A 15,329-nucleotide genomic window follows, 5' to 3' on the forward strand; every position below is an offset into this window, starting at 1 on the left:
CAAAGTGCTTCACATAAAATGGATGACATAAGAAAATAAAAAAGAGGATAAAATAGACATTTCATAACAGCTTTGTCTTTATACTGTAGTTTGGACGCCATAGAGACACTGCGTAACGCGTCATCATTCAGAAACCACGCCCAAGACGGGGGAAAACAGAAAGCCCCCCTCCAATCCTGGCGTTCCCCTATGTCACGTGCATGGTTGCGTGTTGCACAAAAAGATTGTATATAGGGAAGATGAACACTCCAACTTACTTCCTTGACAGCTAGATCCACATTTTTCTTCTCGCCAATTCTCAATGGCTTCCTTGTTTTGCTCAGGAGTACAAAAAAACTTTAACTGGCGATTTTTACATTTGTTGTCTGCGCAGCCCACCAAACAACAGCTTTTAGCTATGTTTAATTCAAGGAAAATGACGCTGGTGTGTGGAAATGAATGGAGCCTTTCCCGCGTGATGGGCGTGGCCTATTTCATGCAGTGTCTCTATACCCTCTACTACTGGTACCTTGCGTCTTGTTGCCCGTACATACCACACCATTGGGTTTGCATAAAATCAGATAGAGGCAATTCAAAGTGCTTCACATAAGATGGTCGACACAAGAAAATAAGAGAATAAAAGAAGAGGATAAAATAGACATTTAAAAGCATCACAACAGAGTAGTTGCAAAAATAGTTAAAAACTTACAGAGGAATAAAACAAAAATGTCTATCTATCTGTCAGCAGTTAAAAGCGATGGTAAACATAAAAGTCTTTAGTCTATTTTTAAAAGTAAGTAAAGTTGGGGAAAATCTGAGGTCTTCAGGCAGATTGTTCCAGCTAGCAGAAGCACAGTGGGTGAATCCGGCTTTCCCATGATTTGATTTGATCCTAGGGACAGTTAGTAAGCCGGACCCTGCTGACCTGAGAGGCAGGGGCGGACTGCATAATCGGGCACGTCGGGCAAATGCCCGGTGGCCTGGCCTGGCCTGGCCTGCAATTTCTTTTTTCTTTTTTTTTTGCAGGCCAGGCCAGGCCACTCACTGAACAGCAGGCCAGGCGCCGCCTACTGGTTTACTAGTGGTTTTATTACTTTATTCAGGGTTAAAGTGGGTGCATCTCATTGTAAAATTGGACTTGGCCCAAATTGGGCTTCAAACGGCCCAAATTGGGCTTCAAACGGCCCAAATCTGGCTTTAAACGACCCAAATTGGGCTTCAAACGGCCCAAATCTGGCTTCAAGCGGCCCAAATTGGGCTTCAAACGGCCCAAATTGAGCTTCAAACGGCCCAAATTTTTCGCCGCCGCCCTTCGGACGCCGGCACGCGCGTCGGCCCGTATCGGCCTGGCCTGCTTGGTATCTAATGCCCAGCCTGAATTATGATCCCAGTCCGCCCCTGCTGAGAGGTCTAGATGGTTCATAGCGTGGGAGCAATTCAGCGATGTATTTTGGGCCTAGGCCATTACGTGATTTGTAGACTACTAACAGTATTTTAAAATCTATTCTATGACACACTGGCAACCTATAACTGGAGTAATATGATCAGCTTTCTTAGCCTTCGTTACTTGTAACATGTAGAAGCACATTCTGTAGTTTTTAGTGTGTGAATGCATTCTCACACACACACACACACACACACACACACACACACACACACACACACACACACACACACACACACACACACACACACACACACACACACACACACACACACACACACACACACACACAGAGGTTGAGGAGCAGTGAGAGGACACAGCAGTGTGTACGCTGGCTGTCCTTCAGGCCCTGCAGGACACCCGTCAGGGACAGACGGCATATGCCTTGTAGAGAGTATAAAATAGGTCTCCAAGCCAAGACCTTAGCATTCGTTCACACCATACGCCAAAGCTACGCTCAAGCCACGCTGAAGCTACGCTGAAGCCCTGCCGTTTCATATCGGTGTCCTTGTTAACAGGTGAGACCGTTCACACCAGCCGCACGCCACGCCACGCTGAAACCACGCTGAAGCTGAGCTCACGCTAAACCGGTCACACAAGCGCGATATTCTAACGTTGTTTCTGGGTTCCAAAACAATCGGTTTCCCTGTGCGGTGCGCAGTGCGCTCTTTGCCTGCCCATTCATTGGAGAGACCAAAATTCCAATACAATAGCCTATCTGAAGTTTCTCAAAGTTAGCCTAAAATGAAACAAGACAGACTTAATGGACTGGCAACAATCTCCATATAAAATGAACTGGCAGAGAGAATCCTAATCGAGGATGATTGGATTTATTTAAAGACCTTTGCTGACGCAGCCCCCGCTGGTGTCCACTTCTGAAAGGTAAACAAGCTTTATTTGCCCTCTCCTCATCATTGTTTAAGTTGTGAATCTGCTGATGATATATAGGCTAAATACATTGAGTCTTACATTAATGTGCTCGCGCCGCCGTGTGCACATTCTGTGATTTTCCCTGTATTGTAATGCATTTAATATTTCTTATAATCTTTAATATGGTATTTTACTACTGCACTTTACTGTCTACTGTTTACAATTGCTTGTAACGTAATGTGTATTGTGTTTGGGCCCCAGGAAGACTAGCGGTCGTTTCGGCGGCGGCTAATGGGGATCCTTTTTAAATAAACAAATAAACAAATAAACATTCCATGTGTGTGTGTTTTACGCACATGAGAAAGTGGTAGATAAGAGAGATTTGCATAGTTTGAGGATCTGAAAAATGTGATTATTTGGAAAATAGCTGTGCTGTATCATGACTGCTGTGGTTATTGGAGTTATTATGCAGACCTGTGCACACCTGTGGTGTGTTATTTTTGGTAGGCGACCCCTTATACGACTACGTCACACTGACATCACGCAGCGTCGATGCACAAGACGGAGGCAGAAAGACAGACTCCGCGCAGCCCTGTCAAGTAGTTTTCCAGTGGCTGGAAAACTATTCGAGCAAGACATGTCTTCGTGTTGTGCAGTGCGATGCCAGAATCGGAAAGCTATTGTAGCAGAGTATTCGGGTCCGCCTATTCACACTTGGTTAATAAAATAATAAATGATAGAGCCAGGCTGTAACGTTATAACAAGCTTCTCCCCACATATCCTGTTCTAAGGCAACTCGAGGGAACATACACAGCCTCGCACACACGCAATAGAACACAACACAACACTTAACAGTCTGTTACACTATCAACAAAGCAAGGACTAAAGTTTTACCGAATCCCGTCAACTCATACTGCTTTTAATGCTAACCGTAGGTGTCTTTGGTTGCAAGCCGAAAGAGGAAATCGTTAAAAATGCCCGACTTTGCAGTGCTCGCTCATTTCATATCAGGTAAGCTGCCTGAAGCTGTAGGCTGCTCAGCCACATCGTTCGGTTAGTTAACGACCAAGTAACGTTACATAATGTCATTATTGAGTTGTGTGCATTATCAACATAACAATATATCTTTGCAAGTTACAGAATAATTATCTACGCTATCCCCAGTTATAAAGGAATGCACGATATGTAGGGGAGAGTGGGGTGAGTTGTGCCACTTTTTACTTGAGGTGTCTTTAAAGTGAGGGCATGACAGTAATGCCTCCAACTACAATATGTAAATATATTTCAGGATGTTGTGCACCACTGGGAACACTCCCTTTGGATCTTAAATAAACTGTTAAAAAAATATGGCTATTCTTAAAAAAGTGGTCTCTTGGCACAACTTGCCCCCGGTGCGGGGTAAGTTGTGCCTTTGGAGAGAATACGTTGGGGTAAATTGTGCCATTGATTACTGAAGTAAAACAGAACATTTTCATCTCATATACTGTAATGCTATATCAAAGCAAGACAAAATAAAGATAACACGAAAGTCCAGTGTACTATAACAGGGTTAAACAAGGCTAAACGGTAGCAGCAGTTGACCTACATATTTAACATTTTCAGAAATAAAAATTATGTTCAAAATGAACAAAATCAACTATCACAGAGCCAGGCTACACTTGCCAATACTGCAATATTCTTCAACAAGGTCTATTTAAACATTTAAGAACAAAATGAAATAAAATTTCACTAAATCAACTGCAACTGCACTGGCACAACTTAACCCAGGCCTTTTGGCACAAATCACCCCATCCCCACCATTTTAACAAACTTGTATCATATAGCTGGTTTGGAGCTAACATCATGCTAACAGTATAGCCTCATATTGTAGCTTACTAAAACACTAACACATGTGTGAAATGTTTTCAACTTGTCTATAATTGTTCAGACACAACAATCAATAAACCTTGATCATAAAAAATTTACTTTGAGAGGCAAAAAACAGTTTTTTGAACTTAAATGTGCTTAGCTCTTGTGCCATCTGCCTCCCTTCTTTGCAGAGTGAGTAAAATGGATGCCTCTTCAAAAATGTGTGGTCACATGACCAATTTCTTCTATGGTTTTCTAGATACAAGGGGTGGCACAACTTCCCCACTGGCACAACTCACCCCACTCTCCCCTATTGCTGGCCACTAGGCTTGGCCAATTGACAGCGCCAGTGCGTATGGGTCTGTAAGACATATCCCATTAACCAACGTTAATTTCGATGCATAACATTGCTTATCACTAGGCGATAAGCTGTGGTAGTAAGCCGAGAACTGCATTTTAAAACTAAAATCTAACTGTGTGTCGCAGATGGGCACAGAGCAGTCCTGACAGCGGGGCTTTTACACAGTTCTCTGTGTCTGTCAATGCTGGGCTCACGGCTTTTTGCCTACATGATGCGCGCGCAGCTCCAATGTTGACAGCTGTATAAGGGGTCTATTGGATGCATACTTTGATGCTGGTATGGTGTTGCCAATTGGGGGCGGCATAATCAGAGGAAAGAATGGAATGCGCCGGCTCTGAATGCTAGCTACGCAGAAGATTTTTTTGGCGCACATGTATCTGGTAAAAGGGTTCCGGTTCCTGCCATTGTGCATTGGTTTACACCCCCAGGTCCAGAAGCGGTGGAAACGGCTCCAGACTAGGCGTGCCGTCCATTAGGCGAACTAGGCAAATGCTAGGGGCGCTTGAGCTGTTAGGGGCGCCAGACAGGGTAATTTTTTTTTTTTTTTTTTTTTTTTACAAATACTTTTTCATGATACTACTATTATTTTACAATAGTAGACAAAAAATAAGCACAACAACGTCTTAAGTCTTTAAATAATAGTGAAATCATTTTTTAATTCTGGCTGCCTGGGCTGCAGCACTTTCACCATGGTCCCTAATCCATACCACCCCACCCCCTGCGCGGCCGCGCCCCCTTCTACCTGCTTGGAGCTTTTTCCCAGAGTGGGGGAAGGGCAAGGGAGCTGGAAGGTGCGTGCTGAGGGTGCTGCAGCACCCCCTGGTGGCAAGAAATGGGATTTTCGAAATTGTTGGATTTGGCTGTCTTGTGTTTATACCACCAACAAAATGCATTAAAAAACAGTTTGTGCTTCCCAGCTCTAATCTTATTGCATATGCTCTCTCTTCAAAAGTGTTTGATTTTCATCATCTGGTTTTCCATAATAATAACAAGTTCAGTGTTTATGCCTGTGTTGCTGTCTGTTGTAGTGTAAAACGACTAAAGGGAGAGCAGGTGCTTACATGAAAGTGAGTGAGAAAAGGAGAAGATACTGAATAATGACATCACAACAGTATAATCCTAATGTTAACTCATTGAGTGCCAGCCACTTTTGGAAAACGGATGCTCCCAGTGCCAGAGTTTCAGAGCGTTTTCAGTGATTTCTCGAGGCCCACAGAATATTGTGTGATATTACTATGTAAACACCGAACACGCCCAAAGAACGATGAGACGCTCTTCTATCATCAGCAAAAAAAAGTTTATTGATATAATTTTCCGTTCTTTAGTTATGAGCCGGAGAAGATAGGTTGATTTCAGCAAAAAGAGACGTTTCAAATTAGAAGCTGAGATAATTAGCCTTTTGTGAAATGAAGCATTTCAAGCACATGACTGACTCTGAAGCTAATATTTTCTGATGTAGTCACACCTCAAAAATAATTTCCTTCAATAAGTGAAAACAAAGGAATTTTGTTTGGCAAAATAATATTTTTTAGCTGCAACCAGTAGCGCTGGCCCCTGCGTGCGCTGCTGGTTGCAGCTTCTTGCTGGTCTTGATTTACTGCTGGTGGGCATCAGATATTCTAGCTTGCGTTTGCCAATCCTGTCCTGCTGTCTGGGTCTGTCTGGGTCAGTGTTGTATGCTGCCCTGCGTGCCCCCCCCCCTCAACTGCAAACCCCTCCTCTGTGGGTGTGTCTCTGGTGTCTCTGGTGGCTCTCTGCTGCGTTTGCTCTGTACTGAAAAGTGCGCTATACATCCAGCTTTTTTACAGCGTTCCGCGTGTATTTGTCACCGGCTCCCATGCTTCCAGTTGAGAATAATAACAACTCCACAACTAATCATGCAGATGGGCTATCGCAGCGGACACGGAGGGGCTCAATTGTGGCAGCAGATTGGCTGCTGCAGGCACAGCTAACGTTATGCTTCATGCATATCGATGCATACGGATGCGATTTCCGTTTCCCCATGACTTCTTCTCTGTTTTTTCCTCGCTTTTCTGTAATCTGGAGAGCACTGTCGCCACCTAATGGGTGTGTAAAATAGCTTTTACACATTCAACATCCACCATACTTTCACAGGAGATGGATCAGGCTTTGATCCACGTCCCACCGTCAAAAAACGCAATTGACGACTTTAGTTGTCATTGGCACTGAACGTTACTATTTGAATTGACGACTATAGTCGTCATTGGCACTCAATGAGTTAATTTAAAATTAAATATTCTTCTAAATATGGATGAAAGTCCAAAAAATGTCAAATGTCAAAGAGCCCCTTCCTTACAGCACCCCCGACCTAAAAGTACTTCCAGCGCCACTGGGGAAGAGCGATTCTGAGCCTGCACTGCAGTGGTGGAATTAGCTGCGATATCATTTTTATTATATTTTCTTTGGGGGGGGGGGGGGGGGCACCAGCATCTTGCCTAGGGCACCAACTTGGTCAGGCACGCTGTGACGCCAGGTCACCGTTTGGTGGACATCACCCGGATACAGGTAGGAGGTAAAGCAGCCCAAACACAGTTATTGCAGTGTTGCAGTGCAACATGCGTTGGTGTGCCCTATGTACAGTTTGGAAAGGTGCACGTAAGCTGGCAGTAGCCTATGAATTGCCTATAATAACAACAAGCACAGCCAGCCAGACTTCTGAAATGAGAATAAGCAAAATCTCGCTTCTGTGCTGTGGCACGAATCACCCCCCATACCATTACTGACTACAGCCGCTCAGAAGGGGGCGTTCCCTGTCTGGAACAGAGCTCGACCCAGTCCAGACAGACCCACGCTCAGTCCGCTGGAGAGCAGACCGGGAGGACGCTGCTGCTGGGCTCGCTGGATTAAGGTGACGATGGTCCTCTGAGAACCACCATTCCTCTAAACCACCAGCTAATTTGAGACGAAGCAGCGAGGCTGTTGAATCCAGCACGGTGTAAACAGCTGTGTCAGATGTAGCAGCTCTGCCGCTGCTCCCTGCCTGTCCTGTAGACTGGCTTTGTTCGGCTTTGACATCTGCCTCACCTCCAACATGGACCATTCAGAGAAGGACGAAGAGACTGAATACGAAGACGAAGAGGTGGACCCTCGAATTCAGGTAGTAAATTGTTGATTTGTGGGTTAATTGCTCAGCCAGTGCCCCGTGCCCGCCCGTGTGTCCCTCTGTGTGTCTGTCGGCTATACACGTCCACACCGCCGGTCCAATTTGGCTGAAAATTTGCATGGAGGTGGGTTATCATCCAGGGAAGGACATGGGCAGGTTGGAAAGTCCTGGAAACTAAATGTAATGCCAAAACTTTCAAAACTATTCCGTGACGCTGCCCCTTTAAGAGGATCCCTCCATTCTTCTTCTATGGCGCCTTTCCTGGCAGACTCCATGCATTGCAGTGCATTACTGCCTCTCATAGGTCGCCCATATTGTTGCCCGGCGACCCACGACCGCCGCGCCGCTCTCGCGTCTAGGTATTAAAACCAACCCTTTTACCCTGACAGCTCCTACACACCGCCGACGAGTCTAAGCGATAAACTCGCATGTACTCGCACTCGCCCAGCAGCTTGGTTGGCTGCCTTGCTGTATTTCTGTCTTCAATTGGTCGATTTCGAAATGCCCCTCCTTCCCTCGCTACCATCTTGTCGCTCACCAGCTTGCAAAGCATGCTGGGATACCTGGCGGAGGAAATCGCAGGCGGCAAGACGAGAGGAGGGGCCAAAACCGAAATAGACCAATTGAAGACGGAAATACAGCAAGGCAGCCAACCAAGCTGCAGAGCGAGTGCGAGTACATGCGAGTTTATCGCTTATAGGCTCGCGGGCGGTGTGTAGGGGGTCTGAGCCAGAAACTTGAAGCGAAGACGCTATCCAACGCCAACCCGGACATATGACTCACTGTTTACTCACTAATGCCCCCCACACTTCCGGTTGCTCCAGATGAATGATTTTTGGTTTTTCAAAGACAGAAAAGTGGATTTTATGCAACAATTTGGAAGCGGCAACTATATTTATTTAAAAGAAGAGGTCGTTGGGCATCGGATAACGTCTTCACTTCAAGTTTCTGGCTCAGGTAAGGGTTGGGTTTAATACCTAGACGTGAGAGCGGTGCGACGAAGTTGTTCACCTTTTTGCACAACAGCGCGCCAGTCTTTATGCTACAGTGGAACAAACTATTAGCCTTCTTCACTCCTGAAGTTCTTCCATGCAAATGACGACATGCGACTAACAGTACCAGATACACAACTTTGTCACAACTACGGTTATACAGGTAGGAAACCCAACTGGAAAAACATAGTTATATATATATATCACAACATTTTCACAACAACGTTTATACAGGTAGCGTTACTGTAGGAAACCTGCCTGGAAAAATATTATTATTATAGCCCTGTTGTATCTACACAATACATTTTAAGTTGGCCTGAAATTAGCCAGACATTTTGCATCGCGGGTTTAATGATCTGGGGAAGCTAATGGGCATGTCATCAAGTCCTGGAACCACCTGGAAAGTCCTGCAAAACACCTCACGCCCACACACACCCCATGATGGATTGACCTGACATTTTGCCTGTCAGGGAGGTTATCATCTGGGGAAGGTCATAGGACCTTCATCAAGTGGAAAACACCTCACACCCACCTAGGGCTGTGCGATTAATCGATTTTGAATCGTAATTGAATTAATTAGTTAGGAGATGTTAAAAAAATGAAAATCGTAAAATCGTTTTTTTTTTTTTTTTTTTTTATTCTGAGGGAGGGCCACCGCTCGACCCAGCCAAGTCTCGGCCAAGGTGCTGGAAAAATAACTAGAGTTACAAATATAAAAGGAATTTCCACACACTTGAATCTGTACAGATTTCACATTTATTATGGTGAGCTTTCGGTCGGCAAGATTCATGCTCTGATGAAGGTCTTGCCGACCGAAAGCTCACCATAATAAATGTGAAATCTGTACAGATTCAAGTGTGCGGAAATTCCTTTTATATATATTTTTTTATTCAAATTTTAAATTTTAAATTTAATTTTCACTTTAACTAGGGTAATTACGTTACGCGGGGCGGCTCTCTCATGTACGCATGCTGCTACTTGTCCATTCTCCCCGCTGTAAAGTCTCTCTAGAGGCTGTGATACTGGCTACTAAAGACAGCAGCGCAATGGACTTATTTCAACACCTCCGACCAAAAAGCACAGAGTGAGCACTGAGCGCAGCTTGTTGCACTGCGGGCTGTAGCCTACAAGATAAAGATTGCCACAACACACTCACGCACGCACACGAACACAGACGTTATCACCGGACGATGAAACGTTGCCTTTACAGTTCACATAATAACAAAACAACACGTGAGGCCACCGAGTACTGATAGATTGGCTGTATTCATGGCTGTAACTTTAGCAGCCTCAGCTGACTCACCTGTCCCTGTGTGTCTGAATTTCCCCCTAACTGCTATCGCAGTTCCACGCATTCCTGTTGTGACTTTGTGTTATTCTAGTACAGATATAACTCCGAGCACGGGTGGTCGCTTAGACACTAATATAATTATCTCACGGAGGAACACGCAAATCCACCAGTGTCAAGTTAGCAAGCAACAGCCAGGAAGTTAAAGGCCCATTCCGTCGGTTCTGGCGAGAAATAAATGTGCACAAAGTGTTTTTTATTGGCAATGAGTGAATGCGCCTTGACGTAACTTAAAAATGGCGACCAGGGGCGTTTCTCTCCGACCAGCCGTTCAGAAGATACATGGAAAAACCTCAGTTTCGAAGGGGTTAGCATTTCCCGCCACAGCTAGAGGATGTGACGTCTGCGTGTTCATGAGCTTGCCTCTTGTCCTAGACGCTAACAGGAAATGGCTGAAGTAGCTTTTAACGTTACGTTCGTCGCTAGCTGCTAGCTAAAGGAAACAACAACACAGACTCCAGAAAAAGTCCAGACTAAATACTGTAAATAAATATTTATCTAATGAAGCCCGTCTGGCCAGACAGCAGCAATGTGACCGACATCGGGGGAAACTAGAGTCAGGACTGTGTTTTCGGTTCATGAAGGGAACTTGCTGCTTGTAGCTACTGTAATGTGGTTTTGACCAGATAACGTTAGCTGCTTGCTATTTTAATGGATTTTCAAGATTCAAGATTTTTACTGTCACTCCCTAGTACAAGTATCTGACCACCTGGTCAGAAACTCTGCTAACATACCGTCTTGTGTGAAGTAATGCAACCCTAACGTTACTACCGTTATGCTTATGGTCATGGAACATTATTTTTGACTGTAGTTAGCTGCGGTTGTGAGTCTGCCTATTAGAACCATAACGGTAGCTTGATGCTATACACGGCTAACTAATAGATTTAGCTATATTTATAGAAATTACCACCAGCCCCACTAATAACGTTACTGTCTTGTGTTGATAATGAATCTAACAGTCGGAAATATGCCTAACGTTAGCCTACTGTCTGTTATGCTTACGGTACATTGTTTGACTGTTCAGTTTGGTCAACTCCAGGCATTACACGGTACCGTACATACAGGGGAGCAGGCTATTTCCTGGCTTGTGCTAACATGAGCATCCACTTCCCGCAGCCAGCAGGCTCTGACTGCAGTGGGACTGCACATACTAGTAACGTTAGCTTGATGCTAATCGCGGCTAACTAATATTAATTTACATTTATAGAAATGACCACCAGCCCCACTAATAACGTTACCGTCTTGTGTGGATAATGAATTTAACAGTCCTAAATATGCCTAACGTTACTGTTATGCTTATGAAACATTGTTTGATTGTTCAGTTTGGTCAACTCCAGGCATTACACGGTACCGTACATACAGGGGGAGCAGGCTATTTCCTGGCTTGTGCTAACATGAGTATCGACTTGCCCGCAGCCAACGCAAGCCAAAACACGGCCAAACATGCCACAATAACGTCCCCTAATTCATCCAGAATCCTTCCTGGGCATCTCGAGGCTGATCTGACCGATAAATTGTCCAGGTTGCCGTTTTCAAGTGACTTTTATGAGTTAACGTTACAAAGCAACGAACAGCTCTGCTGTTGCCAGGCAACTGCTTGTGCGCGTGCGAGTATGGTGCCCGCGCGTCTGCTCGTTCACACGCTGCCTGCAGTTACACTAACGGCCACCGGCGTCAGTAATAGTGAGTATTGACGGATTGGGCCTTTAAGCTTAGCAGCGGCAAGCTAAAACAGGAAGTTGGGTTGTTCTGCCTTCAGAGTAAAAGCGTAAATTGTCAATTATGGAAAAACGGGGGAAAAAGAGCTCGGCAGGGCAACAAATGTTTAGAGAAGTATAATAGTATAATAAATCGAAATCGAAAATCGAGTTTTTAGAGAAAAAATTGTCAATTTTAGTTTTAGGCAAAATCGCACAGCCCTACACCCACCCCAGGTCAGATGGCCCATTTCCACCGCTGGTATTAGCGCGCCTAGTGCGGCCCCCCGCAGCTCGTCTCGCTTTTTTGTCTCGTTCCACCGATCAAAAACCTGGACAGCCTGGGTTGAGTCGGGGTTGAGTCGTGCTAGTTTTGGTCCCTGCTTTGTTGAGGCTCCAGCCGGTACCATACGGTGACGTGAAAACACTGCAGATGACTGATTGGTCAGGCAGAATCGTGTCTACTGTCAATGCTGGATACCAGTTTAGTCGGACTTACCTTCTCTTCTGTTATTTCCATCAGTCTTTTGTGTTGCTGCCTTCGGCTCTGGTGAAATAAAATGTATCTCCTTGCTCAGCTTTAACATGACGGTGGTTTTCAATTGTTTTGAGAGAGAAAAAGTCCACTCCCTTGTAGTTGTGTGATAGGTTGGCTCCGCTAGGCCGGAGGCGGGGGTTTAGCGAAGCAGCGGTCTTGCCTGGTGAGTGGCCACCGGGGTAGTGGCTTCCCTTCTCCCCGTAGCGTAACCCCCATCCGCCGCGCAGCGCATGCATGTAAATGACAACAAATTGATATCCATTCTCCTGGCCGATTGTCACATTTGCCAATGTAGGTAATTTAGAGGCACCAGTTTAAAAGTTCCGTGTATGGATTTAATTTTAACGTTATACGTTATAGGCTACTTCAGCTGTGGGCGGAGGGCAGATATGCGGTCGCTATGACGACCAGGTGTGGGTGGAGGCGAGTAAACTTGCTGTCGAAGCAAAGTCTATATCAAGTAGAGACGAGTAAGGCCAGGTAGAGTAGAGCTGCACTATGCTGTTATATGTGGTGGAAATGAGCCAAGATTGGGCTGCAATTTTTCATGGCGGGGGGTTCTGATCCGGGGAAGGTCATGATGAGCATGTCATCAAGTCCTGGAACCACCTGGAAAGTCCTGGAAAACACCTCACGCCCTCTCCCCAGGTGGGATTGGACTAAATATTTGCATAGCGGTGGGTTAGGACGCGGGGACGATCAAGGCAGGTTGTATAATCCTGGAAACCATCTGGACACCACCATAATTTCCGGCCAATCAAAAGACGCAGTTGTATTGCTTTGTGCCTATTTAGCCCGGGCAACGCCGGGTACATTGCTAGTGGATCAATAAATCAGAAAGAACCATGAGGTAAACTAGTGAATCAAAATAAAACCGACTCAGCCATAGGGATACAGCAAACAGATGAAGTGAAGGACAAGCCAACAAAGACCAAATTAATGAAAACCAAAGACTATCAAAAGACATGAAGTCATTTGATTGAAAAGGTGACGATGCATGTTTCTTACTTCAAATGCATTTACTCAAATGCTTTTCTGTCTAGTGTTTAGGCCCCACATCTAATTCATTCCAGATGTTGCTGGTTTCCTCTCCTGTACCTCCAGCTATTGTATTACATGTATGTCCCTCCTCTTTCTCATACTTGATCGTCCCTGTCGTTCCCTCTCTTCCAGGGAGAGCTGGAGAAACTCAACCAGTCCACCGATGACATCAACAGATGTGAGACAGAACTGGAGGTGAGGCTGGTGAACGCACGCACGCGCACACACACACACACACACACACACACACACACACACACACACACACACACACACACACACACACACACACACTACACACACACACACACTACACACACACACACACACACACACACACACACACACACATGCACACACACACACTACACTACACTACACTACACTACACTACAGTACAGTCAGTACATGTCCTAGGTCAGCAGGTAAGACTTTTACCTCACCGGTTCCTGTCTGCTCAGATAAAGTGTTGGCTGACAATCTGTGTGAAGTGAACCTCAGTTTACTTCTTGCAACACAGGCCCATGTTGCGTTTCACTGGTGTGCAGCAGGGTTTCCGTTATCCGGTAATTGCCGGACTTTTACCGTTATAATTATTCAAAGTCTGACAAATTAAAATCTGCCGGTCACCAAGTCCGGTGAAAATAATCCCCTCTCAGCACAATTTGAGTTGTATTAAAATAGGCTCAAATTACATTTCCCCACAGCTCCTAATATTAAATAGCCTAAATGAATATATTTTTGTGTACGTAGTGTAGGCTACTGTATGTTATGCGACGAACGAAACAACGAAACATAGCCTAATTCACAATTAGGATGCACGCGCAATGCATGTGCCTGGGTCAGTCAGCAGCTCTCAACAGGTGGAGAGTGTGGCTATACCGCGTCTGCATTAGGGATGTCACGATACTAGAATTTCTACTTCGATACCGATACCCAGGAAAATATCGATACTCGATACCATTTTCGATACCACGCGGCGGGATGACAACAACACATCAAGAGAAAAGAAGAAAGCTCGCACACTGCAAGGCTCCAGTTGAGTGTTTTTATTTAACACCGCTGGGTAACGTTTCGGGCACCCTGCCCTTCCTCAGACAGTGTGACATAGGACGACGCCATCTTTAAATACATGCATGGAGCAGTCACATGACGCAGTCAAGTGGGTCAACTTGGTCACCAAGCCTTGCAGTGTGCAAGCTTTATTCTTTTCTCTACTAATTCCTGCCTCGAGCTCTGCACCTGCCCTATACAGGTTTGGATTGTGCGTGTCTCGCCTTTTTTCAACAACACATCGAGAGGCATAAAAAATAAACAAAGACAGATGGACGGACAGATGCACGCTTCTCCATAATCTAGACCTGATCAAACTCATTAAATACTTTCACCTTACACAGATTACCCCTGCTCTAGTCATCAGCCTATCAGAACACAGCAGATTACCCCTGCTCTAGTCATCAGCCTATTAGAATACTTTTAACTTGTTGAAGCAAAAGATACCCACCAATGACAGGGAGGGACAAATCAGTGCTATGTTTGATTTTTCATTAAGAGAAAGCACTGCTGATATTGATACAGTTGCAAATGAGTATTGTATCCGTTTCAAAATTGTAGTATTGATACATATTGATACTATCGATACCTGTTGCAAATGAGTATTATATCCGTTCCAAATTTTTAGTATTGACTTTTTTTTCCTGCATATCAACATGCAAAGAGAGAAAGAGAGAGAGATGAGACATGAATCAAACCTTAAAAAATATTTTATTTCTGAAAGAAGCGGGTCTAACTTTATTGTCAATGACGCTTTCCGAATGGTCAATAGGCTAATTAAACTTCACAAGCACAGCTGGGAATATTAGCTTAACTGAACTAAAAAGGTAAGAATACATTATTGTTAGTTACCTGATAGCCTTCATCTGAGAACTGAAAGCCCTTGCCAGTGTTCTTTTAATACAGTGGTTCTCAAACCTTTTCAAGTCAAGGACCCCTAAACTGACACAAATTAGACCACGGACCTCCATCTGATAAGATTTTAGCTTTTAAATGTTTTATTACAGAAAGTGTATGAGACCATGACCAAAACG

At 44.8% G+C, this 15,329-nt stretch overlaps 1 protein-coding gene across 1 annotated transcript in view; it reads left to right on the forward strand.

Moving 5' to 3' along the window:
- Nucleotides 1-7,452: 7,452 nt before the first annotated feature.
- Nucleotides 7,453-15,329, forward strand: part of sh3bp5b (SH3-domain binding protein 5b (BTK-associated)) — a gene marked incomplete at its 3' end in the record, with an annotated part of 114,095 nt that continues 106,218 nt past the window's right edge. Inside the window, exons 1-2 of the mRNA XM_083632707.1 lie at nucleotides 7,453-7,620; nucleotides 13,375-13,437. Coding sequence (XP_083488833.1) covers nucleotides 7,555-7,620; nucleotides 13,375-13,437 — 129 coding nt within the window. The 5' untranslated portion in view covers nucleotides 7,453-7,554. The remainder of the gene's footprint in view (nucleotides 7,621-13,374; nucleotides 13,438-15,329) is intronic.

The sequence above is a fragment of the Poromitra crassiceps genome, assembly GCF_964638095.1.
Source record: "Poromitra crassiceps genome assembly, chromosome: 1".
Taxonomy (NCBI): domain Eukaryota; kingdom Metazoa; phylum Chordata; class Actinopteri; order Beryciformes; family Melamphaidae; genus Poromitra; species Poromitra crassiceps.